The sequence below is a fragment of the Aquila chrysaetos genome, chromosome 5, assembly GCF_900496995.4.
Source record: "Aquila chrysaetos chrysaetos chromosome 5, bAquChr1.4, whole genome shotgun sequence".
NCBI classification, from domain to species: Eukaryota; Metazoa; Chordata; class Aves; order Accipitriformes; family Accipitridae; genus Aquila; species Aquila chrysaetos.
In genome coordinates, this window is record NC_044008.1 from 67,965,734 (window position 1) to 67,993,606 (window position 27,873).

Below are 27,873 nucleotides of genomic sequence, written 5' to 3' on the forward strand. Positions count from 1 at the left end.
CAGCACAGAGCTCTGCCAGGTGGGTTGGAAACATTAGTTTTCTGCTCAGATGAGTCATTTAGTGCCTGTACCCGAGAGGGACTTTGTCCTCACATCCAAAGCGCCTGGAGGACCTCGGACAGCCCGGTAGTGCTCCAGCAGCACCTCCTTAGGGCTGACATCCCACCGCCATCACGGCCCCGGGGTGCTGAGGGGAGCCACAGGCCCAGAGCACGGCCTGGCCCCTGTGGGGCCGGGGACTGGCTGCCGCAACCCCTCCTGAACACCGTGGGCCTCCGGGAGGCCTCAGGCCTGAACCCGGTGGGGCGGGGAGGGCTGTGGGGCCGGCCGGCCCCACAGCCCTCCCCGCCCCACCGGGTTCAGGCCTGAGGCCTCCAGTCCCCCCCCCGCCATAGAGCGAGGCTAGAGCGGCGCCGCAGCGCTTCCGCCGGGCTCCGGCCGCCATCTTAGGCGCGGGCAGTGAAGCCGCCGCATTGAGGTCTCGCCTCGCACCGCCGGGCAGAAGGGGGAGGCGGCCGCCCTGTCAACCGCACCCGGGAAGCGGGCGGTGCAGCCCTCGCCGAGAAGGGGGAGTTTACGTCGTTCTCACGCTTCCTCCTCAGGTACCGGCGCTGCTCGGGCAGTAGCTGATACCTCTCTGCCGCTGGGAGGGGAGAGAGCGCGGCCGCGGTGCCCTCACCTAAGATGGCAGCGGGGGCGGTCTCTGCCTGCGGAGAAGATGGCCGCCGAGGGCAGCGGCGCTCTAGGCGGGTGGCGGAACTGGTTTGCTTGGGTGAGGGGAGCGGGGAGGGACCCTCTCTGGCCTCGTAGGGACCCCTACCACAGGGACCCCATACCCCGCCGCAGGGACTCCCCTCCAGCCTTGCTGCCTCACAGGGAAACCCCTTAGGCCCCCCCGCCCCTTCCAACCTTCCCGCGCTCCCCTCAGCTTCCCCCCAACTTCCCCAGCCACGGGAACCCCTGTCTGTCTTGCTAACGCCCCCCCCCCCCATTTTGGGGGGGGTCTTCCCTCCCCTGGTGCCTCTGGGTGAGCGTGGGGCGGGTTTGGGTTGGGGTTACCCGAGGCCTGGCTCCTGGGGAGTGGGGGTTGCTGTGCAGGCAGCACGCTGCTCCCCCCACCCCCCAAAGCTGCTGCTGCTCTATTTTATTTTAATAGTAATATTTTCTACCCCCCTTTTATACTTTGCCACAGGAGTGGACCAGCAAGACTATAGGTAGTGGAAGGGCTCCCCTCCTCCTCCTCCTCCTCCCCACCCCTTAAGGGGCGGTGATCGTGGCGGAGAGGAAGAAAAGGATGCCACGGAAGCTGTTGTTGCCTTATAAATCTGTTTTTTCTCACTTTCGAGCTCCACGGGGGTTGCATGACTCTCTGGCGATGAACGCAGCCAGAAGTGGCTACCGGGTCTTCTCGGCCAACTCCACGGCAGCCTGCACCGAGCTGGCGAAGCGGATCACGGAGTAAGTTCCCTCTCTTTCAAGTTCCTTTCCCCCTGCTCAGAGCTCCTCTGTGCGGGAAGGCTTTCTTCAAAGTGGCTGGAGAGGCTTTTGGCGTCATCCCGCCTTCCCAAGCCAAAGGTGTCTGCTGCGAGCACCTTTGCTCCGGAGATTTTGCACCAGGAGTGTTCAGCAGCTCTGCTCTTCTCTTCCTCGGTGCTGGTTCATCCCTCCCGATAACTCAATTTGACCCAGTGACAAAAATGGACCGGCTGCTTTTTGCCTCTTGCGTCTCTGACATCCATTTCAATGCTGGAAAGGCCAGGCTGCAGCAAAGGCTGTTACTTTTGGGGAGAGAGAAGGTGAAACTTGGCTGAACAAACCTCAGAAAGTGTTTTAACTGGTTTGGGAGATGCTCAAAACTTTCTCCACTGTTTTTCGTGGGGACAGGCTGGCGACCTTATGTGCTCAACACTTTCATGGCTTGGGGCGTGGGGAGCGTTGCCTGTGCAGACCTCGGTGCAACACCAACAGTTGCACTAACCAAAGCGGATTAGTGAATCTGCATTTTGGTGGGGTAGGAGAGGTGGGCAGCACATGCTAACAAAAGAGAGTTTAGTTTAGGGATAGAAGTGTGGCCCCCCCCCCCCCCCCCTTTTTTTTTTTTCAGCCCATCGATTTGGGCACAGTTTGACCTTGACTTGGCAGGGATGGATGTGCTGGGTCTGCTGAAGGAGGTGTGCAACAGCTGGCTCCAAAATGGGGCTCTTGCTGCACAGAGGAGCACTGAGTTTACCCTGACACTTGATCTTTTGTTTTGAATTAGTTTGGTTCAAATCAGGGCGCTCCCAGCCGAAGGGGCTTTTCTGAGACAGGCATCTGTATATTGGGGAGCTGCCATCCTAAAGCAGGATTTGGGTTTCCTTTCTGCTACTTCTCAGCTACAGTTCATGTGAAGCTGCTCCCAAAATCAAGGGGGCTCAGTGCTTGTTTGTGTGTCGCAGCAGATAGCATCATTGCTACCCCTTAGGCAGCTGCTGGCCTGTCCTCTCTCCAGGGGCATGCTTAAATTGGAAACATTACTAAATATAGGTGTGCTGCCACCTTAAGCTGCAAGAACATTTTGCTGTTTGTCCAGCTAGCTTAATAAACAGTGTGTTCAATCCTTAGCACAGATTATCTCCATGAAGCTGACTTGGCTGTTTGGCTGGGATTGCTGGTGTTGATGGGATGCATGTTGGATAATAGTGATGGACTTCTTTGGGTGTGAGGTGGACACGGAAATCCTTGTGTTTGGGAGTGGAAAGCTTTTTTTTGGTTCATTTATTTTTGCTATATTTGGTTAGTTCCGCATCACTTTCCCTTCACTGATACAACTCTGCAAATGAAGTGTCTATATATAAAAAAATAAGCTTTGCTTCAACAGATGGGACATGGTTTTACAAGGCTTGTCCTGTTGCGTCAACACAGAACATAACAGAAGTCCCCTGGGGACGAGCTCCAAGTTCTCAGGACTGAAAGAGCAAATGGGCAATCTTTATTCTCTGCTCATTGTCTTAAAAATAACTCACTTTTTTTTAAAGAGGTAATGAGAAGAGACATGGAGCAGGCTTCCCCAGGCCATGGTGCACACAGCTGGCTGTGTGACGTGCTGCTGTAACCCTCTGCAGAGTTCCCAGTGGTGCTCTGAGGGTGAATGACAGCAGGATCCAGCGAGTGACCTCCTGGCTGTTCTTTGCGAAGTAAACTTTTAATAGAGGTGATGTGGGCTTTTTGCCTTGGCTCTAACATCAGCGAGGAAGTTGGATGCTCTGGTGATGGTATGAGCACAACAGTGTGATACACAGCTACTGCTTAAACTGAGACTTAAGGACACGTAGCTTTACTGTCTGTAAAATGGGGAGTAGTGGCCACTCTGAAATGGAAAGGTGTAAAGCATTATACGCAGATGAGGTTTTGTTGGAAGGGGGTGCAAAATCTGGAACTGTTAATAGCACAGATTTGTCCACAGTAAAATGTCTCCAGAAAAACCCAAAAGATATTTTCAGCATCTTCTGAGGTGGTTTTGCACTGACTTCCCTTAGGAGCTCAGGGGCTGTTTCAACACGTTTGTAATACATCCCTTGTTTTTTCAGGTTGCAAAAGATGCGTGCCTGCTGGCTTTCCTACTGTGTCACATCCCAGCCTGTACTTTGCTGGGGAGGTCAGTTGCACCTTTTAATAGAGTTGGAGCAGTCTTATAAGGGTGAGTCTGTCCTCTAATATTGTGCGTTCTTTTTAAAGTTTTTTTATGACCTTTAGTATAAGTAGTAAAAGAACTTTAAAACAACACACAATATTAGGAGTAGGGCCCCTTCAGACACTTGTCCGTCTTTACCTGTAGGTATGATGTTAAAATCAATACTTGAGGAGTCCTGGCTTATCCTTTTTTAAAATCTTAAGCCTCGGGAGGAGCAGTGTGACATAAACCAGACATCAGAAAGCTGTTCAATCTCCTCACTTAATTTAATGCACAACTTCCAGAGTTGCTTTTGATTCAGGCTCTGAGCATGGCATTCTGGCACTCTTCCGATCTTTACAATTTCCCATTGTGTATTCTTGTCTGGTTATAGGATGAGTGACTAAATGGTAGTCTAACTTTCACTTTGACTTTTTGGAGCTTTTGTTTATGTTAGTGTCTGCCAGGGAGAGGAGATGGTGCTGGCTTATGAGAACCAAATACCCTGTGAAACTTTAAATAATAGAGATGCTCCTTAGATTTAGGACCACTGAAACATAAATAAAACCATATGTTTACTTGTACCTTACAAATTGAGAGGGATTCCTTTTTTTTTTTTTTTTTTTAAATTCTTTCCCAGATGGAAAGAAAACTCCTGCTGTAATTAGGACGCCTGGCACCTGATTACAGGCTGCATTTGCAGGGGAGAAAGATCATTTCTGTGACCAGTGCTGATCCCTAATGGGCCTTGTGTGCTGCTGGGGGGAGGGAGGTCTAGCAAGTCTTTTTAATCTCTGGAGTCCAACAGATGCATTTGGATCTCCATCCTACTGCAGTGTTTGGCACAGAGGGCACAAATATTACATTCCGTTCCTTGCTTGTGTGTTTGGATTGGAGAGGATTGTTGATTGAAGCTTGCTAATGCCTCTCCAGTGCTCCTGCGGGTCTCTTTTATGTGGGACGTTGGTACTATTGTAAACTCATTGCAGACTGTGGATGTGAGTATTTTAGAGATTCATTTGGTTTGCAGTGTGAAAAATGCTGATGATCTAAAGATAAAAGCAATGCCCTGAGCTTAAACAACGTGGAGTAATGAGGAAAAGACGGAGACTTGTGTTCTGATCTCTGGTCATAGGGAGCTGAGTACGCAACACTAAAACCAGGGTGGTGGTTTCTGTGAATGAGCGGGAGGTGAGCCATGCTTTTGGAAGAGACAGTTTGTTAGCAGGACCTCAGCTGAAGGAGAATTTCTGATGGGATAGAGAAAGAGTAACATCAGTCTTCCTCATTCGGTCATCTTGCCAGCATGTGAGAGGATGCCACAGGGGAGTCAGATCACAGTAACCTTGTGATGCTGCTCTCCCTTATCTCCAAACCCTGTTCTTGCTTTCTGGAAAGAGCTCTTGTGTGGTGCTGTGGGAGGAGAGGAGGTGGCACCAACTCTTTTCCATCTCAGAAGATGTAGCACTGTGGCAGGAGGCTAACAGGTACTACAGGGTGAAACTGCATCAAAGGATTTTGGAAAGGGAAAAGAATAACCAGCTAAAAAGTGGTGTGGTTGGAGAGGGTTACAGGCGGGGGATGGTGCTGGTGTAGGGTGGGCGTGGAGCAGTTGGGCTTTGAGTTTTTCTGTGCAGCTTAGATGGGGCATGTAATGTGGCTGAGCAGATTGGCTTTGCATGGTAGCTTTCTGTGCTGGCCAGTGCCAGGTTTAGAGGAAGGTCCTTCATGAGGAGCAGGCTGGTAGGACTAGAGGAAAATCCACATGGTGTTTGCTGGTAGTTCAGCTGCATGGCTTTTGGCATGGCTGGAATAAGTGATGCGAGTGCTGGATGGCTCTGGGTACAAGTGGCAAATGAGCAGTAGGGACTGTTCTTCACGTATCCAGTTGTGCTGGGTGGATGGAGAGAGGTAAAGGAGAGCTCAGATAGTTATAAGGATATCTGAACAGATTGCCCTGTATCCAGGAAGCTGCTGTTTCCTTTCCCTTTCCTGGCTTGTTCTTGTAGCGTGAGATTAGAAGTACACCATAGAGCTGCCACTGTGCTAGCTGGACTGGTTGACTGATCTTTATTTAAAGATTTGCTTAAGTTTGAAAAGCAATTCAAAGTCAGGCCATGGCTTGCTTTGGCCGTGGCCAAGCACGGAGCATATCCTCTGCTGTCAGCGCCAGCTCCTTCTGGAGTCTGCAGCAGTTCGTGAAGTCTGTAGATGTGGGAAGAGTCAGGTATTTGCAGAGCTGAGACCAGTGAAAGTGTTTGTAATGAAGAGGGTAATGCCAAAATAAAATCATATCATAGTCAAGGGCTTCTTCTGTGTGCCAATTTCTCTTCAAATTGAATGTTTGCACTGTGAGCTGGCTGGAAGCTTCCTTCGGAGTTAACTTCACAAATGTCTTTCAGGTGCTTGTCACAGAGTGGGAGAGGGAAGCACAGCCCAGCCCAGGCTGAGAGCCCTTCCCAGCAGTACGTGCTTTGATGGCTTGAAATACTGCAAGTGAACGAACCTGCCTCTTGAATTTTGATTCAGCTAAACATCAAGACTCTTTTAACTGACTGTCCTTTGTCTCAAGAACCTGGTACAGTGGGTTTTGACAGTCTTCAGAGGAGCATTTTAAAGTACAGTCTAAAACAACCTCATGGTATTTCCTAAAATATTGCAGTGTGTCACTTCCTTGTTAAACTGTAGGTGACTTCTGAGCTGTTCACATTTAGGCTGTGAATTTGAGATGGATTTTATAAACACTCTTGTATCTACAGCTTAATGTCCTCTTGGCATGTGTTGAGACTGCGGAAAGTTAGATCATCTTTCCTCGGCAGTGTTTACAGAGAGAGCTATTGCAGATCAATATAAATTTTTACTGGCCAATTGCTCTGAGTAGGATTTTTAAAGCCATAAAGAGAATTTTTCTCCTACATGCTTTGAGGTCTCTGAGGAGTCAGTTTAGTGACAGAGCTGGTGTGAGGATGGCAGAGCACAGCGAGGAGCAGGGCTTTCTCCATCAGGAGCAGTGGGTGGTCACACAGGGAAAGCTTACACTGAGATGGCACTAAAAACTTTAAAAGCTGGGAGGAGCTTGGAGTAGTAATACCTTGATCCCGCTGTGCCCAGTCCTCTGCACTGAGCTTGGCAGGACTGTATGCCCATAGTTTTTTTTTTTAACAGATCCTAGTTCTGAAGACTCCTGCTTTTAAAAACAAAAATGCCGAACTGAGTTTCTGTCTCTCTTGGATGGAGGAAGGAGCTTCCAGAAGTGAACTTGTGCTCTGATGTCTGCTTGGCACTGGTTAACAAGTGAGATTTCTGCAAACACTGTAAAATTAGCCTGACCATTCTCCAGTCTTAAATACCTCAGTATCAGTAAAAGCTGCACACACCTCCCCCCCCCTCCCCCCCCCCCCCCTCCCCTGCTGGCCCATAGCCAAATACTGCACCACACAGCAGGCCTTTTGTCGATGGGGCTCATTTTGCTTGGAGATGTGACTTAGCTACAAGACCTAAAGTATTATCTTTGCCAGAAGAAGCGGTAATCTCTCTGCAGGAGCGTGTGGTCTGGGTTACCTGTAGTGGCAGCCTTTTCTTTCATAGTGTAGATCTGCCTGTGTCTGCAGACAAGTGATCCAGTATTGTGATAGCCCATGTTCATATGGTTGTGCTGCTAGTCCTGAAACCTAATGCAAACAGAGTTCTTGCTGTCAGTTTAATTCCTCTATTGCCTAAAGCAACAATTGATTGGGAGCTTTTGCGTGGAGAGGATTCAGAGAGAAAAGAGCTGGGGATGAAGGGGAAAAAGGGAGGGGTGACAGGAAGAGGGAATTTATCTTTGAACTCTGTTACAAATGGTTGCTCCCAGGCTGTGTGGTAGCTAAGGCTGTGCTCTGCCCTTGACTTTGGTGCAAATCTTCTTTGAACACAAGTCCTGCAGAATTCAGTGTTTTACAACAGGAGCTGCACGAGAAGTCCCCTCTTTAACAGCCTAGACTAAATCACGGTTTTATCAGACTCCTTCACTGGCTGAAGTACCCCACGTAGACGGGGTACTCCATAACATGGTTTAGTGGGCACGGATGATGGTTGGACTCGATGATCTTGAAGGTCTATTCCAACCTAAATGATTCTATGAAGTCTTAGCTTATGCAAAGCCTTCAGAAAGGGATTTAGTGGAAGGTGTGCCCCTTGGGTAAACATACCTGAACTGCTTTGGTGGAGCTGCCTATTGGTCCGTCTGCCATGCCTGCAGCTCACAGGACTGCTGAGCGCTGTGGGTGAGGTTGATGTATGACTTTTATGGGCGGTTTTATCTTGTACCCTTCCCATTGCCACCCCTCTTGTTTACTTGCCGTCAACAGTTGGAGCAGAGATTGGATTTATTGTCTGACCAGAGCAATCTACTAACGCTCGTTCCTTTAAGTTGGCAGCTGCTTACTGTCTTTGCTGCTATCTGCACCCAGGTTTGACAAGCTGAGCTGTTTAGTGTCCCTCTTTTGGGGAGCAAACTTGCCTTTCCGATTTCTTTTTTCAGCAGCACAGAAACTGCATTGCTGCTGTACCATCTGAATAGGGGAGCACTGGGCTCTGGTTTCCTCTTGCCAGCTACATCCTCACAGAGTGTTTGCCACTACTTAGCATTGAGTGTCACCTTCAAGGGGTGTTATGCTGCAATATGTCCGGCTGGACTGGTTTTGAAGCTTTCCTTCCTTCCATGAGATGCAGGGTTGACCAAGGGAACTTGCGCAGTCTTGTTAATGGAGTTTTTTCCCAGTAGTGAGGTAGGAACGTGCTGTCTGCAGTGAAGTCAGGGCGCGCGTGCCTCCAAAGGGAGCTTGCAAGACTTGCTGTGCAGTTGTGGAGGAACAACTGTGAGTCATTAAACGTTTTCCCACACACACTGGTTTGTTTTGTGTGTGTGTGTGATTCTTGAGCTTTTTTCGACTTGGATGCCTTGGCAGTGATTAGGCCAAAGCTTACAGGTTGCAAATGCCTGTCATCTAGAAAGGCAGCAGGATCCCAATGGACAGTAAGAGCTTGATGCATCCCATCTGCAAAATTCACTTTTACTGTGCATCCATCCCTGGGGTGCCTGGGCATGCCTTTGCTTGACCAGCTGCCAGCTCCTTTTTGAAGATACTGATGGTACTGAGGATGCCTTTGTACTGTAGCTGCAGGTTTTAACCCAGCGGGGCTGATGAGAGAACCTGAATTAGAGATTTGGGTGGCTTGCCTGCTTTGGGCTGCACGGTGCCTGGGTGATGCTGCAGTTGATACCCAAGCCAGGCCGGTTACAACCATGTGTGTATGATTTTCGTTGCAGGAGTTTACTCACCAACCCCAGCCATGGCAAAACGTGTTGCCAGACACACGATCGGCAACATGTCTGTGCCAAATACGTGCTTTGTAGCCAGCTAAGTAAATATATCATGTTGCATTCGAGTATCTGTTATCGCAGCTGTCCCAGGCATGCTTTCCGGGCCAGCTTCTAGCTGGGACCTCCAGTTCATGGGCTCATAGCTGAGTCCAGCAGTTGCTGGTGGGCCAGCAGCATGCCAGTGTTGGGCTGTCTTGCTCATTGACTTCTGAAAAAACAAATCTTTGTGACAGTTGAAGTACAAGGCTGAGTCTGTGGCTAAGGAGATGGAGAGAGACTGACTGCTGAAGGACATAGACTAGGTGAAAGCCAGTGACAGATGTAGGCTCTTTATTTAGGGTTAGTCCCAATTTGCATAGTTTTGGCATGTGTCCAGGTAAATACAGTATATGCGCAGACAGGAAACTACAGCTGTAAGCAATGCATTGAACAAAAGTATTTTGTAGACATAAAATGTTTCCTAATCCAGTGTGTGGGCATGGCCACTGAGCAGACCCTAGAAGAGAGGACGGACTGGCCCTGTGGTCTAGCCAGCTGAGTTGCAGCAACACACCTATCCCAAACTGGTGCGGGGTCTCTTGGCTGAGGCTCACGGTTAGAGGACATGTGCCTCTAAGTACTTACTAATGGATTACTTGTCGGTACAGTTAAATACAGAAGTGTCACCTGAGGGAATAGTCTGCCTTTTGGAGCCTTTTAAAATGCTGTTAAAAATTAATCTTTCTTATATAAGTAAGAAATTTAAAAGAAGAAAAAAAGGGGGGGTGTGACTGTAATCTGTGTTGTGATGAATGTTGTAGGTTTGACGTTTGAGAAGAGGAAGGAGTAATTTGAAAAAAATCAAAAAACTTTTTTTGAAGTTGAAATCTCTTCAATCAGTTATTTCAGAAGGAAGGTTTGGGGGTGGGGTGGGGGGAGGGGAGACAAAGATGTGGGAGTCAAAAAAAGTGACTCAGTTGCCATTAATCAAGTCTGAGTAAATCATTGATGTTTAGTGCCACAACAGATCATTGGTGGCATTGCATAGGCTAGCAAGATGTCCTTTGCCACCAGGAGACACGGCCTCTGGTCAGTCGTGCAAGGATTGGCTCGTTGAGTATGGCACTGACCTGCTGCAGAGCAGCATGCCGCAGAGCCCTCCCCAGGGACGTTGGAGGAAAGGAGACCTGTGGGGAAGGGGAGCGCAGCCTGCCTGGCGGCTTGGCTCCCTGTTAGGCAATGTTGTATTTTGTTGGTGTGTAATATTTGGTCCAGTCTCTGCTTTGGATCATGAACTGCTGGGTTCCTCCATTTTTAATTTCCTTTTTTCTCTCCAGGCGTCTTGGTGCTGAGCTGGGGAAATCTGTGGTATACCAGGAAACCAATGGAGGTGAGAGAAATCTTTACTATTTGCAGCTGTTTTGAGGTAGTCTTAGAAATACTGGATAACTCCATCAGCCAAACCTGACTAATAAGTGCAGTGATTCATCTGTGACATCACTGCTGCTCCAGGCAGTGCTAAACCTCCATGTCTGACCTTGGACAAAGCAATTAAACGCGTTCCTTGTTTTCCCCTGTTATCTCATTTGTCTGCCCATCAGCTAACTCTCATCTAAAGGAGAGTCCTACCTCGGGTGTCAGCTGCTACAAGATCTTGCACGCTCTCGTGCTTAGCAAAACATCTCCCAGGTTTAAAAGTAATGGCCTGCTTTCTAAGTGTCTGCCTCAAAAACTTTTAAATTATCCCCTTCTTCCAGCCCTCCCCTGCCACAGGCAGTTTACAGGTGCCCTAGCAAGGACCTGTCCTCTTGCTTTAAAGAGGGCACATTCAGGGCTGTGCTGGGGAGCGTGCCTCTTGGAGCTTGCTTTCATCTCTTTGAATGTAGCAAGTGTCCATTTTCAGATGCTGGGCTAAAACACAAAGATATTGGCTAACAGAGTTCAGTGGCTAAGAGTCATTTACTATTTCAAGACAGTTACCTTATTTGCAAGAGACTAGAACCAGAGAGCTGATATGGGCGAGAGGAAGGGATGGAAAAGGCGCTGGCTCAGCATTAGGGTTTTTGCTAGCACTACTGCTTTTACAGCTGAAGCGGGCCACGTGGTGTGTAAGCTGCCTTGGCTGCGTATGGTTATGGTTGGGTTGGCTGTTGCATTCGCACAAGTGAGAGCTCGCAGCCCTTTGGTGTTAGTTTTAAATCAGGTTGCTTGGTATAAGGTCTGAAGTCATTCTTCATCACTGCACAGCAAATCAGTCTGCTTTCAGCAGATTCCCTTAAGGTTACTGCCAGTGCCCAGGCAATTAGACTTTGAATTTGGTAGCTGGGTAGATATTTCTCGCCTTTTGCTTATTCCTGCCCTCTAGTTCGTGACTGTGTGGGAAACAAGTGATGAAGACAGGCACCTCGGGAAACCTGGTGTCATTGCTTTGGCTTTGCAGAGCTGCTTCGGGGCTCGGCTTTTCCATTTGAGTCTCGGACCCTAGCAATTGTGTTCAGCAGAGACCCAAGTTTCTAGCTCATGTCAGTGTTGAAATGTCTTGACCTTGATAGTGAAATTGGGGAGTTCTCCCTCTGAACTCTGTGCTGCTGATGTTACCTTGGGCGATCTAGCAGGTATACAGCTGACCCTATGGTTACCTTCTTGGTTACCTTCTTGGTAAGTACTAAATGTTGTTCTGCTTTGGGTGGTTCATTGTTCACTAATGAATGCGGTATTGACAGCTTCCAGAACTCAGCATGGAGAATTGAAAAGGGTGCCTCATTGAGAGTTAGGTAATTGTCTTCTATATGTAAGAGAACAGCTATTCAGCCTGGTTTTGCACTGTAAACACAACTAACTCACTGGTATGTCATGCCAGCTCTTTACTTCCCGGGACCACATGCACTGAAGGGCAAAGGAGCAAGTCCTCATCTGCCCTGACCAGTAGGCAAAGTTGCTGCTAAAACATGGCATGTTATCACTGTAAATCTGATGTTTGGAAACAAAACTGACTGTGTTTTCAATCCTCTTCAGAAACAAGAGTTGAAATAAAAGAATCTGTCCGGGGACAGGATATCTTCATTATACAGACAATCCCCAGGTAAGGGACTTGTGGCTTAGTTTTACAGCTGTGATATGCTTTGAATTTCTGGTTCAGCAGATCATTCGATAGGTTTGCTCACCGTTAGCCAGCACGATAACCAGTCTCTTTATAGTGTTGTCATTGCTTTGACTTACATTTAAGACACCACATAGTGTTAAGCTGTTAAAATTCCCAGAGGATCGCTTGCGCCGCAGCAAACTGAGAAGCTTCCCATCAAATAGCTTAAGTGTGTCACTTGAGGCAAGAACAAGTATGACTGACGGCTTCAAGTGATACATCCCTGGTCTGTGTATGGTGTCCTTGCAGGCACAGTTGCTTGGTGATTTCTGACTGGCATATCCATTTTAGGATGTGTAATATCCTCTGCCTTCCAATTACCGAGCAGCAGAGCCAGCAACAAACAGCAGCTATAGCTTCCATTACCGACTGGATTACCCCTCCCCTTTTGCTGTAGTGATGTGAAAGAGCTCAGGTAGAAGCCTGTAGCTTCCCTCCTATACTCTTACAGTTCTTAATTCTGTTGGGCCTTTTCTTAAGCAGGCCTTTTTGGTTTTTATTTTGGGTTGTTCTAGCCTCGGAGTAAGAGGAAAAAGAAACGCTGCAAGTAACCAGGGGGCTATAAAACCAGCTGCTAACCCCAGGAATCTTGTGGCTCGCTGACTGAGGAAGTGTAGTGAGATAGCACTAGTATGGTGGGAAGGGAGCCTACATACAAATGATAAATGCAAAATGACCACCTATGAGTAGGCGAGGTGCTGTTCTCAGAGATGAGGTATTGATAGGATGCCTTTTGCATGATTAGCAAAAGAAGGATATTCCTGCTCTGATAGCTTTTTCCAAGTTACCAAATGCTGCTCAGATTTTGGAGATCACAAGAACTAATAAGTACCAGAGCTCAAGCAGATAGCAGAATACCCTTGAAACAGAATTTTTCCTTGCTTGCCAAAGAAATAGAGCCCAGTGAGAATTCAGGTTCATTTCCTCTTTGTAGTGCTTGGCCTGTTGTTAAAGAAATCAGTAGGACTACAAGATCAGCTCGCTCACTTCAGGAGTTCCTCTTGCAGGCCGAGACATCTTCCTAGAGCTCATCTCTCTCCAGAGAGATGCTCCAAGTGTTTCCTCCCTCAGGGAGCAACTAAATCTCTGCAAGATCAAAATCCACTGATGCAGGATTATGTTTCAGGTGAATAGTGCCATTCTCCTGTCCCTTGTGAGAGAGTTCTCTGAAATAACTGTAACTGAGAGCTGTGTAAACATGAAACAGATAAGGTGTTCAGAGAGAGATAACTCAGACCATTAGGGACAGCAATAGTTTTGGGATGGAAAAACCTCCCCTGCTTTTAACATGTTGATACCCTTGTTTTTCCATAAACTGAATTCAGTGTTGTGGACCAAGAAATGGGTGGGTCCTTTTTAGCCAAAATGTTGAAGGCACTCCAAGTGAGGAGCCACTGTTGTGCAGCCAGGTCGTCTTTTATTCTTGAGATGCAGCTGTGCCTTACTGCATTGCTTGAGAGGACAGGTTCAAGGGCATCTCAATTTTGCGGTGGGTTTCAGGCAGCTTTTCAGGAGAGTAAAAACAACTGTGTTGAAGAATCTAAGAATAGGACTTCCGCACTCAGTAGCGGTTTGAAAAGCAAACAAAATATTAGGACTTGGTAGGAAAGGAGTAGAGAGGGAAAACAACCTTGTTATGCTGCAGTGTGAATTCACAGTCTGCATCTTAAATGCACAGAGAGAAAACAGAAAGACCTGAATATTTGATACAAGCTCCCTGTCCAAAAAGCACGTAGCAGAACTAAAAAAGTTACAAAGACAGATACCATCCAAGACTGTTGGTGTGTGGACTAGCATTCGTATGAGGGAAAACCAAATAGCTCATGTTTAGACTGTGGAAAAATGAAAGATTTGGTGGTTTAGTGATACACTAAAAGCGAAAGGAGTCTTTTAGTGCTGAGTGTTGGTGCTGGTTGTTGCAAAGTCGATTGGCAGCTTCACATAAGCCATTTGCTCAGCCCTGAGAACAGGGATCTCCAGGGATGGCTCAGGTGGGGATGGGGAACAGTGAGGGAGGTTCCAGGCTGCTGGAGAGGGGTGGGTGGTAAGTAGAGTGTGGAGGATAGCTGAGCTGGCTCTAAATGTCCTGGTAATGAGCTGACAGTCCCTGTGTGCAGTCTTGGCTCAGGCTTTCCAGCAGTAACTGTGAGCACAGCTTCAAGGCGGGAGGTGGGAAGGGCAGCAAGGAGACTGGGATGCTCTCCTGGGTACCCATTTTGAGATGCTGTGGCTGGGGTTCCACTGCAGATGTTATCTCACCCACTTAGTCCCCACCTTGAGCTGGGCTCTTGGTTGGGGTCAGTGCCCCTTGCAGAAGAGCGGATCAGTGTGACAGCTGGCTCAGCACAAAGCATCCAGGAGGGTGCTTCTTGCCTCGATGAGCCCCTGCAGCCCACCTGCCCTGGGCCCTGCTGGAGGAACAGATGCATCTGCCTCTGCCTAGTGCCTGTGCCAGCTGCTCTGCAGGAGCTTCCCGGAGTCCAGTGTGGGGTCCTGCTTGAATATTGAGAGAGGTGCTCCTCCTCAAGTAATTTCTCCATCGATATGGCTACCACTGCCGCACAGCAGTACCAGGACTGCTGGTGCCTTTTGAAATCAGTGGTAGCCCTTTCTCCCAGGAGCAGTCTTGTTCTCTATCTGCTTTCCATGTGAATATATATATATTTTTAAAGGGTAATTTGAAAGATAATGGTGGAAAATATTGAATTTCTGGGATGAGCTTTAAATAGGCTTAAAATTGGCCACTTTGTTTTTATACAACACTGATAGTAGCATCTTTTTCTCCTCCTGCGGCCCCACTGGCACAGCTAAAACACCAAAGGGAAGAAACAGTTCTTTGTTTGCTCGTTGTCCTATGTGGCAGGGGGCTATGTTTTATGTAATTCTTGGCTGGGTGCTTCAGAGCTAACAAAGCTTTCTTGTGTGTCAACGGCATTGTGCACAAGGGCTGGCGGGGCCAGCGGGAGAACAGAGACCCAGAGCGCTCACAAATGAAGAGGCACAAATGGAGGTTAATTTCCAAAGGAAGGGGGAGCGATGGAGAAATGGAAATGGCTAGAGGTTTGTCATGGGTCACACAGACGGAGGCTCAGTAAATGGTATCTGTGAGCTCTTGGGGAAGCCGTCCCTGGTGGTCAGGAGGAAAATGGGTCCTTGAGCAATGTCTGGGTAACATCCAAAAAGCTGTGCAGAGCTTTGAGCTGCTCCGTGCTGTTTATTCCTCTGCTGCTGTGTGGAAAGATGGCCTGGTCAGCCACTGCTCTGTCACCATGTGCTCTTCGGCTGAGCCACAGCCACTGTTGCCTTCCTGGGGACCAGTCTGGGGAAGTGGTGTGTCATTTGAGGCTGTCCATGCTGAAAACCCCCAAGCAAGGGCGTCTGCATTGTAGGAGGATTGCCTGTCCCTCTGTCTTCTCTGAAGTGCATGTTCTTCAGTTCCCAAATAGTCTCAAGTCAGTTTGTGATGGTGCAGACAGTGTCTCTTGGAGTTGGTTTTAAGGAACTAAAAGGGCTTGGCTTTTTTTTCCCCTTCCCAAAATGAATTAGAATGCAGATTAATGCACTCCTGCTGGGCCATGCCAGTCATCATGGTGACGCTAACTGAAAATGGAGTTTTACACGTATTCCTTGCTGTGGTCTACAGACATATTCTGCCTATGTTGCTTTTTTGTTTTTTTTTCAAGAAACAGTCATTTAGCATTTACTGTGCTGTCGTTCCTTCCGCCTCTAGATAAGCTAGATAGCACAGAGATGCTGATCACCACCAAAGTGATGTGTCTGGACTTTGCACTGCTCCAGAATGCAGTATTTTTTAAGGCAGGAAAAATAACCTGCCTTACATTGTTAAAAATAAAAATACCCTAATAAATCCAGTGTGGATGAAGTTGTATTGGCTGCATGTGTGCTGCTTCTTTAAAAGACTATTTTATTTCAAAATATACTGTACGAAGTGACATTTGTTCCAACATAAATGAAAAAAATGCCTTTTTTATTGTGACGATGGAGGGAAATCATGTACACCTCATGTTAGAATACAAAATCAAATTCCAGTCCACAGCTCTTGAGTGCTAGAGTCGTGTCCTGTACATGTAACAGTTGATTGTAATGTGCTGTGGCATGACGGAAGGAGCTATATGATTACAATCTGGGTCTTGCATACATTAGCATAAGATGTAGCATTATCTGCTTGGAAGTTTGGTGAGGAGAGGTATGGGTATAAAAGAAAAAGGAGTTGGATTGGAAAACGCTTACTAATATTTGTAATGGTTTTCAAATCTCCTAGAGATGTGAATACCGCTGTCATGGAGCTGCTGATAATGGCATATGCACTGAAGACTTCCTGTGCCAGGAACATCATTGGGGTCATCCCTTACTTCCCCTACAGCAAACAGAGCAAAATGAGGAAGAGGGGCTCTATAGTCTGCAAGCTGCTGGCTTCAATGCTCGCCAAGGCAGGTGAGTGTTGCAGGGACCAGCAGCATGGCAGGCTTGGACGCTGCAGTGCATCCAGCTGCTGGGCATCCCAGAGGGCATCTGTCCTTCCGTTCTTCTCCCATTCGATGTGGGGACATGCTGCTGAGCCCTTGAGCCACTTTGGGGGAATTAATTTTCTTCAGCTTAATTTTATTTCTTTGTAACTTGCACCTGGGGAAGTGGCCTAGAAGTGTCATACCGAAATACAGTGTCAGCCTAGTGCTGGGACTTACTGCATGCCTGTTTCTCATTATGTCTTTGGAACTTTTTGCATTAACCTGTTTATGCTTATTTTATCACATGGCATAGTAGTCTGAGTAATAGCTAAAATAGTCTGGAAAACGGAGATATTTGAGGAACTCCAGCCATGTGGGAGTCATCTCAATGAATTGTTATCTTTTTTTTTTTTTTTTTCCGTAGGTTTAACACACATTATCACTATGGACCTTCATCAAAAGGAAATCCAAGGCTTCTTCAGCTTCCCAGTAGACAACCTGAGAGCATCCCCTTTCTTGCTTCAGTATATACAGGAAGAAGTGAGGTTACTCTAGTTGTAGATATATCAACTTGTCTTAACTCGTCTTAATGTGATAGCAGCATTGGGCCTCTGCTGATGCAGAGGTGGTGTTGTCAGGCGAGGTGAATTGTTCTGTTAATGAATTCTTAGGGGGTACCTATTGCATGTTTCTTAGGAAAGTGGGAAAATGTTGTATTGTATGATTGTACCTGGATAGAAATTGAACTTTTCACCATAAGTGGAAGATGGCCTTGCTTTCTGTAGAGTTAGTGCCATTTGAGAGATGCTATTTATGCTCTTGCCTCTAATTACCTTTGAAATCCTGTTAAACTGTCTCCCCTTGCCCTTTGTTCTGCGGTGGATGTCTGACTGTTCTGAATTATTGATAGACTTTGTCTTGGGCTGAGTGTAGGAATGCCGAGCACAGCAGGGCTGGGGGCAGGGCATGGAGGTTTTATTTTCCATGTGCAAAAGATGATGACTTATGCCCACATGCTGAGAGCAAGGCTTCCCCATGCAGGGAGAGCAGGCCCTGGGTTCAGACCTTCCCCTGCAGACAGAGGTAGCTGCAGCTGGTCTGTATAGCGTAGGTTAAACACAGTGAACATTCCCACCTTTGCCCATTTTGAACATAAGACCAACGCCTGCTCTGCATGGGCACTGGGGCTCCGCATGCTGGTGAGAGCCAGGGTTTGATACCTCTGGTCCACAGGGCCCTTCACTACACCTTCCCCCTCCTTCCCTGTGCTGTGTGCGGTGCCCTGTGTCTCGGACAGCTGCGCTCAGTACTGCAGACCAGGCTGTAACTTGTGGGCACCAGCAGGGAAGGAGGCACAGAGCTGCAGTCATGTGCAGAGTAGGACCTGCAGTATTGCCTGTACTAAACTTATTTGTGTTGCATTTGGGGCAAGATACACAAATACTGATGTTGAAAATGAGTGCAGTTGCCTCTGTAGTTTCTTGCCACAGAATGAAGATTTGGGTCTGAAGGAGAGTGGGTGCAATTGTTCAGCCATGTGTCAAATCAGTTACTCACTAGCCAGAAGGTCTTTACTTAAATACCTTTTTATCACATCCAGATTCCAGATTACAGAAATGCAGTTATTGTAGCCAAATCTCCTGATGCAGCTAAAAGGTAAATGGATGCTTTACTAGCTGGTTAAAAGTAACTTGGAAAAGATCTGGGCTGATGGGAAACACACCAGGAAAATATGGGAGGGTCACAAATGGATCAGCAGTCTGGTCCATAAGTCCTTTGTGGCTGGGAACGGGATGGACATCTGTAGTGGTGCGGAAGGGCAGCTGAATTTTGCCATCTCATCCCTGTGGGAGTAAACTCTGGAGGTCTCTGCTGCTGCAGAGCTAGGTGGTTCACCTGGGGCCAGGATCAGACTTGCTGCATGAGTTTCAGCAGTGCCTGACCATCTCAGAAAGCATTTAGCATAAGGGGGAATGCCAGGAGACCCCCTGTGGTGGAGTCAAGGGGTAGACTGGATTTTGGGGTATTAAGGAGGAATAAAAAGTTGACTCCAGTGAAGTTTCTTGCTGGGGAACAGCCAGAGAGGTGCAGCCTTTGCTTGCCCTGTTGGTCTGGGAGAGGCCTGGGCTATGAAGTTGCATCAGCCCAGTATCTTCCTGACGTGCTGTGGTTGTTCTGCAGGGCTCAGTCTTACGCTGAGAGACTACGGCTGGGACTAGCAGTGATCCACGGAGAGGCTCAGTGTACAGAGCAGGACATGGATGATGGACGTCACTCCCCTCCGATGGTCAAAAATGCAACTGTGCATCCTGGTCTGGAGCTGCCGTGTAAGATTAAGCTTCTCTGCTTACCTTTGGGCAAAAAAAAAAAGGAAAGTTTGGTGGGAAATTGCTGTTGGTTTAGCTGTGTAAGTATAACCAACCTAATGGCAGTTGGACCAGTGGAATTTTTCTCATGCAAAGGTTGGTATCAACAAGTTGTAGGAGAAGATACAAGGGAAGGTTTTTCTTTAACTCTTTCTGGCCATGCAGAACATCAGTATTGTTCTCCTTGGCTGTGCCCACTCAATGGTGTCAGACTGACAAACCTCTGATAAAGGTGATGCTTTTACAGTGCTCAGCAACAAAATGCATTGAGCTAATGAAACAGGAAAGAAATGCGGAAGTGTAACTAACATAGGAACAGCCACTGAGACAGACTGCTGTCCCCAACATGGAGGGGAGGGCTGGCCGTTGTCTTCCCCTCCTGCTGCAGCCATTGTTACTGCTGGAAATTTTCTTTCTTCATCTTGGCAGCCAGGTGATCATGGTCTGGTGTCTGTTTTGACAAGGTTTTGAGGTTTGTGTGGCTAGGGTGAAAAGGTTCTCTGAGAGCATTGCTGAGCTGCTTCCTATGCTCTTGCCATCAGTTGATAAGCTGCTGATTTGGGAGCACAAAGCAAAGGAAAAAGGAGGAAACCTGTGTTCTGGGAAATGCCATGCTCTTAGGATTGCTTATGTTCCTGCAACAGCAGCAGTCAAGTAACAACAGTACAATCAAAATCCAGCTCCCTCTTGGGAGGATTTTAGCTTTCTAGGTAGATGGTGGTAGGACAGAAATTGAGTGCAGTGAATGTGGCTGAGAAGTGACTGTGGGAAAGGATGCATGCTGCTGTATGTGATAAGGAGCTATCCATCATGCAGCCAAACTTAATTATACCAGCAGTGGCTAGGGCTACTGATAAGCCTCTCCTCTTGTCTTTTGAAGTTTAGGGAGAACATCCAACCAGATTGTGGGCAGGTTGTGGAGGGGTGGCAAGTAAGACTGCAGGCATTTTACATTACCCCAGTCATTGCTCATTATAATAGAATCAGTTAAACAATGCTTATGTTGCTGGTGGAACTCCTCTTGGTCCTTGGGGGACAGGTAGGGTTTGGCAATGAGGTTTGGGACTTCATCTTGACTGTCCCCCTTCTGACAAGGGGATTTTTTCATGCCCTTCCAACAAAACAGGCATTTGCGTGGTTACTCTTGGCCTTTTCCTTCCCTTCCTACTCTGAAGAGGATGCTGTCCTCCAAAATATCACTAGCTGACATTTGTCTGTTACCAGGGCATTGATCTGACTGTATTTTTATTTCCAACTATGTTACTTTAAGGAAGCTCAACTGTGGGAGCTTGTGCTGCTGGAGAGCCCTGTAAATGGTAGCTCATACAGAAATGTGCCCTTGTCCAGTTTAGTTATGATTCCAGTGGAAAATTGTTTTCAGTCCTCAGCTGTCCAAACACAAACTAATTTGCTGTGTATCACCACTTTCTTGTTTTATCTCCTGCAGAAACTCAGCACTTGACTAATGACCTTACATTCTTGCACACCTAAGGCACAAATGTAAAACTATCAAGCTGTGGTTTGGTAGCTGTCTGTTGGCGAGATGTGGGGTGGACTATGGGACAAACTTGTCCAAAACTCTCAGTAGAAAGTTGCTTTTCTCTCCAGTTTTCTAATCTGATAGATACCTGGTTTTGAGTGAGCTGAGCTCACTCTGGCGGTGCAGAATACTGAGGTAAAGCAGTCTCTAAGCTTCTAGTGCATCCTGCTTGTGTTGCAGCCTCTGCCAGGGAGCTGCACTCTGTCAAACAGAGGTGAAAATGGAGCTAGGGTTAGGGATGGCAATGCTGTGAGTCTCTGTACTTACCCTCTCTGCTATGCTTCCTTTCTTGTCCAATTCAGTGATTTGAAAAATGTCTTCCCTCCTCAAGTGGCACATCAAACAAAATCCTTGATCAGCTCCTCCTGCCATGTGTACCATCACCAGCAATCCAGGTGGTGTAAGGGTGTAAGGTGTGATGGCAGAAGGAAGCAGCGTTCAGCTATGTCCCTGTATTGTTGTTTGTGAAAGGTAGGACACGTGCTGCTCACCCAAAACTGGCCAGAAAAATCTCCAGTTGTTGAAACAGTCTTCAGGTCTGCCTGGCTCAGCTACCACAAACCTGGGTCTGGGCAGTTAGAAGGTAGGGGTACTCCTGGAGGATGGCTGAGACTAACTGTGGAGCATCCTGCTGTGGGCTACAACCAGATCGGTGTGGAGCGTCCTATCCTCCATCTCTAGACTCTGCAGTTCAGGGTCCCCGGCAGTTGTGTTAGAGCCAGAAGAGAGGCAAAACCCATGTCTGGGAGCAGCTCCAGAGCCCTACAGCGATGACTTATGCTTTATGCCATTCTTCATGAGCTTCCTAGTGAATTGGCTGGGCTCTTGCATCCTGGCATGCACCTTTTCTCCCTATTCTAGTAGAGATTATGTGCCTTTAATTAACGAGTGTTATGCAGCGTAATGGCTTATTTATTGTCCTGAGAGTGTAGCTTGATGTGATACTCTGATTTGGTGCGTTACGGAGCCATAACAGAAAAATGCCAAAGGTGCTTCCAATTGCAGTTCTTAAAGTGCTGCACTAAAGCTACAGCAACAGCTCACGTCACTCAAAACCCAGAAATCAGAGCCTTTGAGACAGGATGTCACTCTGACGTTATTTTCTTTGATTGTGTGCTCTTTGTGTCTCAAAGCTTGCAGCTGGCTTGGGGCTGTGCTTTAACAAATGTATGTGGACTCTTTGCATGTTTCCTTGTCCTCAAGAAAAGCAGTGGAGCACCATCTGTTAAATCATTTCAGTGGCTCTGAAATTCCGTACTTTATACAGATAGCTAATGGTCTGCTTCAGACCCAGAGCCTGGCAAACTGCCATGAAGGAAGGCAGTTTGGGTGAAAAACTGGAGTGACCATAGGTCTGTTCCTGCTTGCCTACCCCCATGCCTTTCCTGTGTTTAGGCTGTGCACAGGGACATTATCTGTCTTTCCAGGTCTGTCTCTTCACAAAACAGTTTGTTCTTGAGCAGCCTTTTGCTCATAGACTGTTGAAATGCAGCACTGTTTTTCTTGGTGATTCTCACTTCAATGCACACTGTCAGCTCCAAACAGAATTTGTTTTAGCATTTCTTAACCCATTTTTGACCGCTTAATTAAAGCAACAGGTTTATGCACCTGGGAATGCTGTTTCTTCGTGCCAGTGATAATCTCGCCTTTAACTCATGGTACTTTGACATATATTACCCGCATCAGAATGAAAGTGCAGGTTAGTGTGTTTGGCTGATGAACTTATTTCCCCACCACCCCTCAGTGTTCTTTGATATACTTGTTTTATAAAAATGTTGGTTGGTTTGTTTTTTTGTCTTCTATTTTTTCCCCCAGAAGCTACAGATACCACAAGTATCTTTTTTTGACTCTCCAGAAAAAAAACAGCAACTCTTCTAACCTTAACTCCTATGTAATCCAAGGGGTTGCACCAGGCAGAAGTACAGCTGTGGCTTACTTCTGTTGCCCTCTTTTGTCTACATACAAATAGAGGTTTTGTGTCTGGGAGGAGAATGTTCTTTATTATTTGAATCATTTTTCAAGCCACCTTCTCATAGCAGTTGTGACTTGCATTATCTTGATATGTCCAAAGATTTTGAAGAAAAAGAAACTGGCCACAGTAACCCTTGCATAAGCTCTCATCACATTGAGTAGTTCTCTTGAGATTTGATGTGGTTGTGGGTAGATCTTTGGCTTGCAATTTTTTTCTTTTCTTTGCAGAGAAAATTGAACAAGAAAAAGTGACAACATCTCTTTAGGATCCGGGTAGGTCGACATGTTGCCTACCATACTTTAAAAATAAAGCAAAATCGAAATACAGCGCTTAAAAACAGACAAAGACATGCGAAGCACTGCTAATGTTGCTAGCTGCTGTGTTAGCCTTTAAGCATAGCAAGGAATGTGTCTGCTTCCTTTATGGAATAGAAGGATACTGATTTGCTGAAACTTCATGTGTTTGTGAGTAAAATAGTGCTGAATTTCAGCTCCCTAGGCCTGTTCACCATTTGCTTTGTGGATGCACATAAAGGATGGGATGGCAGCCAGATGTAATCCTTTTGGTATTTTACAGCTCCCACCAGGAGTTTTGTTACTGTCCAAACTAGATAATAAACTTAATAACTAATCTAAGCAGGTAGGTGGTGCCTGTAACTGAAATTTATGGTCTGCTTATCTCTTGTGACGCTTAATCTTAGTTTATTACACATACTCTTTCTTCTCATACGAATATTTTCCCTTCAGGAGTTAGATGTGACTTTGCATTTGATAGGAGACTCAGAAATAACAATGCAAGGGAGACTGGGGAATCTGTGCTCCAAAGAGCAATTAACTCTTAAGTCCAAGGTAGCTGTGACTTTAACTGCAAAAACCTAGCAATGAGTAATGTAACTTTGGTCAAAATAGAACTATTGGACACCTTTTATACAGTTTTGGTATGCTTACAGAAAACCAGTCTGTGGAGTAGGTCATGTATATGAAGAACAGCTCTACATATGAATCTTCAGAGCACTGGTCCTTGTAATTGCTTTCATTGCTTCCCTCAGTCTGACTCACTCACCCAGCTGTGCTTGCACTCTAAGCATTCCCAGGCACTGATGAGTTGTGGGAATAGTAGTGGATCAGCCTGCTGTGCAGGATGGGGAGTTTCGAGTAGGACTTTTTTGACCCAGGAGGGCAGAAATCAGTATTCAGACAGGCTTTTTGATGGGCAATGGCTTGTGTTCTCCTGCTGCTCAAGTGTTATATTGAAGTAGGTTATCTTAAAGGAGAAAAATCTTGCTATCTAGGGTGTCCAAAACTCCTCAGCGCTTGAGAAGCCTCTGTGGCTAGAATCCTGGCAAGACCTGAGCTTACAAAGAGGAGGGTTACAAAGTGCCTCAGTAGGACACTGCTGCATTCCCCTTAGAGAGCATAAAATTGAGGGGGGGTGCAGGTGGGCCAGGTAAGTGTTACAAAATGCTGGATGTTCCTCTTTGCTTCAGTAGTTAGATCAGCCCAGATTATCACCTAATGGCACATGCATGCCAACCATTGTGTCCTTTCCATGCTGCAAGTTTTTGTACTGCATTCACTGTATAAACCAGCACCCTCTGGCAAGTGAGAGGTTTGGCTTATGGACAGCAAGTCCCATATCAGAGGCTAACTGCTGTTTGGTGCGAGTCTGAAGACTGTGTTACATCTGGACACGCTCAATGCATCCTAGTTCATATCTCTGTTATTTTTTTATATTGCTGCTGGAAGTTTTTCAGGATAATAAAGGATAAAGCCTGTTACACATGCAGTTTTTGCATGAACCATGTCAGTGCAAAAATAGAGTCAGGAGGGAGTGGAACCTTATTTCCCAGTACATCTCTTTACCATGTGTCAGATAGCACAGCTCATTGACGTATTCTTTTGCTTCCAATCGCTGGTTGCACTGAACTTGTAGAACTGAGTTTGAACTGGATTTTGTCCTGCTCTTTTCATTCATCCACTTTAAAAAAAAAAAAAAAAAAAAAATCAGCAAATTTGCTTCTGCAAACTTCCTTAAGCTTTCTTTGCCTGAGCAGGTATTATTAAGGTCCTTATGCCCTCTGAAAGAGCCTTGTGTGTTTGGTGATAGGAGAGAAAGCAAACAAGCTGCAGTGCGAACCTCAAATCCTTCAGATGAATTAGCGAGTCCAACAGGTGAAAAGTTGCACCTTGTAAAGCATATGCCCTTTGAGAGGTGTTGCTCGGAGAAGCCCATTTGTTGTTCTCAATCATGAGATACCCCTTTTTTCAAGTCCTGTCTTGGAGCACAGAGAGTCACAAATATTTCCCATAAACTAGGTGCTGCTTTGTAGCTCTCCTTGCACAGAGGTCTGTTATATATTTGAATTTGCTTACTATCTCTGAGGTCCGTATGAGGTCCCCACAGAAACTGAGAGTTTCATCTTTATGCAGCAGTGCTATTCATTTAAGGAGGAAAACGATGGTTAAACCAGTGGTTACCCACTTAGGTGGGTGTCAGGGTAATGTAAAGCACATGTCTGTATCTGTGCACCAATATAAGATGCAGTTAAGGGCTGGGCCTCTTGTGTGGTGGAGCTGTTGTGGTTTGACTCAAGGCTAACTGACCTTGGCTTTTTTTCTTCTTCTTTAGTGATGATGGCCAAGGAGAAACCACCAATAACTGTGGTTGGAGATGTTGGAGGAAGAATTGCCATCATTGTGGTATGAGTGTGATGGGGGGGGGGGGGGGGGGGGGGGGGGGGTTCCTCCCAGCATCTTTTCTTGAGCTGCTTTATCCCAGAGGGTAGGAAGGACTGCTGGTGTAGGGGTGGGAACATGATTGTTACTGCTGTTTTCTCCAGTTTTGCTGGTGGCTTTGGTTATATTGGCTTTCTGTTGAAAACCCTTTGTACTTCAGCGCTTTAAGCCCTGAAATCTCCTTGCGCCCTTGAATCTGCAAATGTCAGATGTCTACAAATACTCAACAAATCCAGGACACGCAGAGAAATCTCCTGAAGTGTTTAAAAAAAACCCAACCAACCAACCAAAAAAACTTGCTGAGCTTCTCATACTAATTGTGCCATGCTGCAATGTAAGTAATCAAAATGCAGCTACTATCACCATGAAAAAAAATACCTTGCTGAAGATAAGCTCTCTTTGTGTGTGTGCACGTGCAGGGACTAATTTGTTTCCAAGACACAATATTTGTTCTGCACACTAGCAAAAGGGTCCGTAAATTAGGGAAATGGCGTTCACAGATTTAAGTTGTGCACGTGACTGTCCTTGCATCTCAACAGTAGCTGAAGCAGCCAGGGATTATTTTTTTCGGCTGTGTGCATGGCCAAAGCTGCAGTACCTTGCAGATCCACTCCTGCCCTGCAGGCATGGTAAACTTCTGGGTTTGATGTTATTTCTGTTTCTTCTCAGGATGACATCATTGATGATGTGGAAAGCTTTGTAGCTGCTGCAGAGATCCTGAAAGAGCGTGGAGCCTACAAGATTTTTGTGATGGCTACTCATGGACTCCTGTCAGCAGATGCCCCCCGTCTCATAGAGGAATCCTCCATCGATGAGGTGCGTCCGCTTTCTGGACTCAAGAGGAAGGGCTGGCTCTGGTGGCTGGGTTGATTTAAGACACCAAAAACCATAAACTGATATTCTTCCCCTGCCACATAGCTCATCACTGAAATGACTGGTTTCATCAGATGCTCTCAGTTAGCTGGTTCTTCACAGAGGGAAAGAAAAAAAAAAAAAAAAAAAAAAAAAAGCATGTGTGATTAATACTTGTTCAGATCAGATCTGCTTCTCTGTGTATGTTTTCTCCATGATGCACAGATATTAGTCATCCTTGCCTGGACACTTCCCTTACCGCAGCTGGGTGCATGTTACTGCTTTCTAACTGTGCAGACCTTCTACCTGTCCCTCTCCCCCAACTGATGATGGGCTGTTGGGTACATTAAGGGGATAAGATTTCAAACCTTGCCCTTAGTAACAAACATGTTAGATCCTGCAATCTAAATGGACATGTCAGCCTGTGTGTAGGTGGCTGTTGTAGAGTGCTGGTTATGCCAGTCCCTTCAACAGATTGACTGTCTCATGGCGGAGACCATTTATTTCAGTCTTTTTTTCTAACATACAAGGATTTCTCCCCCTGAACTGTGAAACAGCAGGTACGCACCACTCATGGAGTTAACCTAGGGTAGCTCTTCAGTGAGAATGAATGTATCAGCGGCACAGCTAATGGTCTTTTCTTTCTGGCACTCCATAGGTGGTAGTAACCAACACAGTTCCTCACGAGGTACAGAAGCTGCAGTGCCCCAAGATAAAGACTGTGGATATCAGTTTGATTCTCTCTGAAGCCATCCGACGAATCCACAATGGCGAGTCCATGGCCTATCTCTTTCGCAACATCACTGTCGATGACTAGACCTGGCGCTGCCCCTGTCCTGGCTTCCACAAGAGACGGAAATATGCATGAAAAGGCAATACCATAAATTATAGGCATAACACAACTGTTTATTCTTGTAGGAGCATGAAGGTTTTCAGGGTCTTGAGCCATGAGATCTAATAGAGAAAAATCAACCTGACCAGCACTTTACAGGTGAATAGAAGAGGCCACTGGCAATGGGGAGGATAACATCTTAATTAAGAGAGATCAAAAAATGAGGTGGTGTTGAATTTTTAAGTTCCTTTAATTTTTTTTTTTTTTTTTTAGTGTGTTATCTCTTGCCCTATAGGGGGGGAAAGAAAAGCAAAAAAGACGTAGCTGTCAGCTTATGAGAAGGGAATAGAGACTGCTCATTGCTGCATGTGGGCAGCAAGAGGAGACAGCCTTTGGGTTTCTGTTTCTGACTGTGACTCGCCTGAGAGCGCAGAAGGGAGTGCTTCATTCAGGCAGCTGGGCAGGACAGCTTGCTGCTGGCAGAGCTGATCAGCAGAGCAGCTCCTTGCCAATTGAGTGGCCTCTCATTTCTTGCACAGCATAGCAGGGACTTTCATCAAAACTAAGTTAGCGGAACATCCAGAAAGGGCAGCTTAGGGCAATCCATTTGCAGGGCTGCTTGCATCCTTGTGTCAGGGCGCTGGGAACAAGCTTACATGTGTCTCCCAGCAGGGCAAGGGGTGCTAGTTAATGTGCTGGCCTTTTCATTTTGCGAGCCTTGGATCATTATTGTTCTTCAGTGGCAAGGCACATGAGGGTCTAGGTCCTCACTTGAACACTTGTCTGCACTGCAAAACCAGGCACAATTTCTGGAGTTGCCTGGGTCTGATGAGTTGTGGCAGAGTCTTGTGGGGAAGGGGAGTTGGAACAATATCTGCCTCTAATGCAACTGTGCTCTCCAAAACACTAACACTGAACCTGCAATAAAAAGCATAGGATTTTTCATTTTTGATGCTTCCTGTGAATGCT

The 27,873-nt window shown here is 46.6% G+C and overlaps 1 protein-coding gene across 8 annotated transcripts; it reads left to right on the forward strand.

Moving 5' to 3' along the window:
* On the forward strand, positions 1–27,849 carry PRPSAP1 (phosphoribosyl pyrophosphate synthetase associated protein 1). 8 transcript variants are annotated; one of them, XM_041123606.1, is made up of 11 exons: positions 1–19; positions 1,347–1,458; positions 10,334–10,386; positions 12,012–12,078; positions 16,421–16,593; positions 17,032–17,147; positions 18,208–18,263; positions 18,789–18,934; positions 25,114–25,184; positions 25,890–26,036; positions 26,731–27,849. In XM_041123606.1, the coding sequence occupies exons 2-11, from the start codon at positions 1,376–1,378 to the stop codon at positions 26,887–26,889; spliced, it is 1,071 nt and encodes a 356-aa protein (XP_040979540.1). In that variant the 5' UTR covers positions 1–19; positions 1,347–1,375; the 3' UTR covers positions 26,890–27,849. The 8 variants fall into 8 exon arrangements, with proteins under 8 accessions (XP_040979540.1, XP_029869506.1, XP_029869505.1 ...); XM_030013646.2 differs by lacking the exon at positions 1–19 and adding an exon at positions 398–602; XM_030013645.2 differs by lacking the exon at positions 1–19 and adding an exon at positions 657–772.
* Positions 27,850–27,873: the final 24 nt, after the last annotated feature.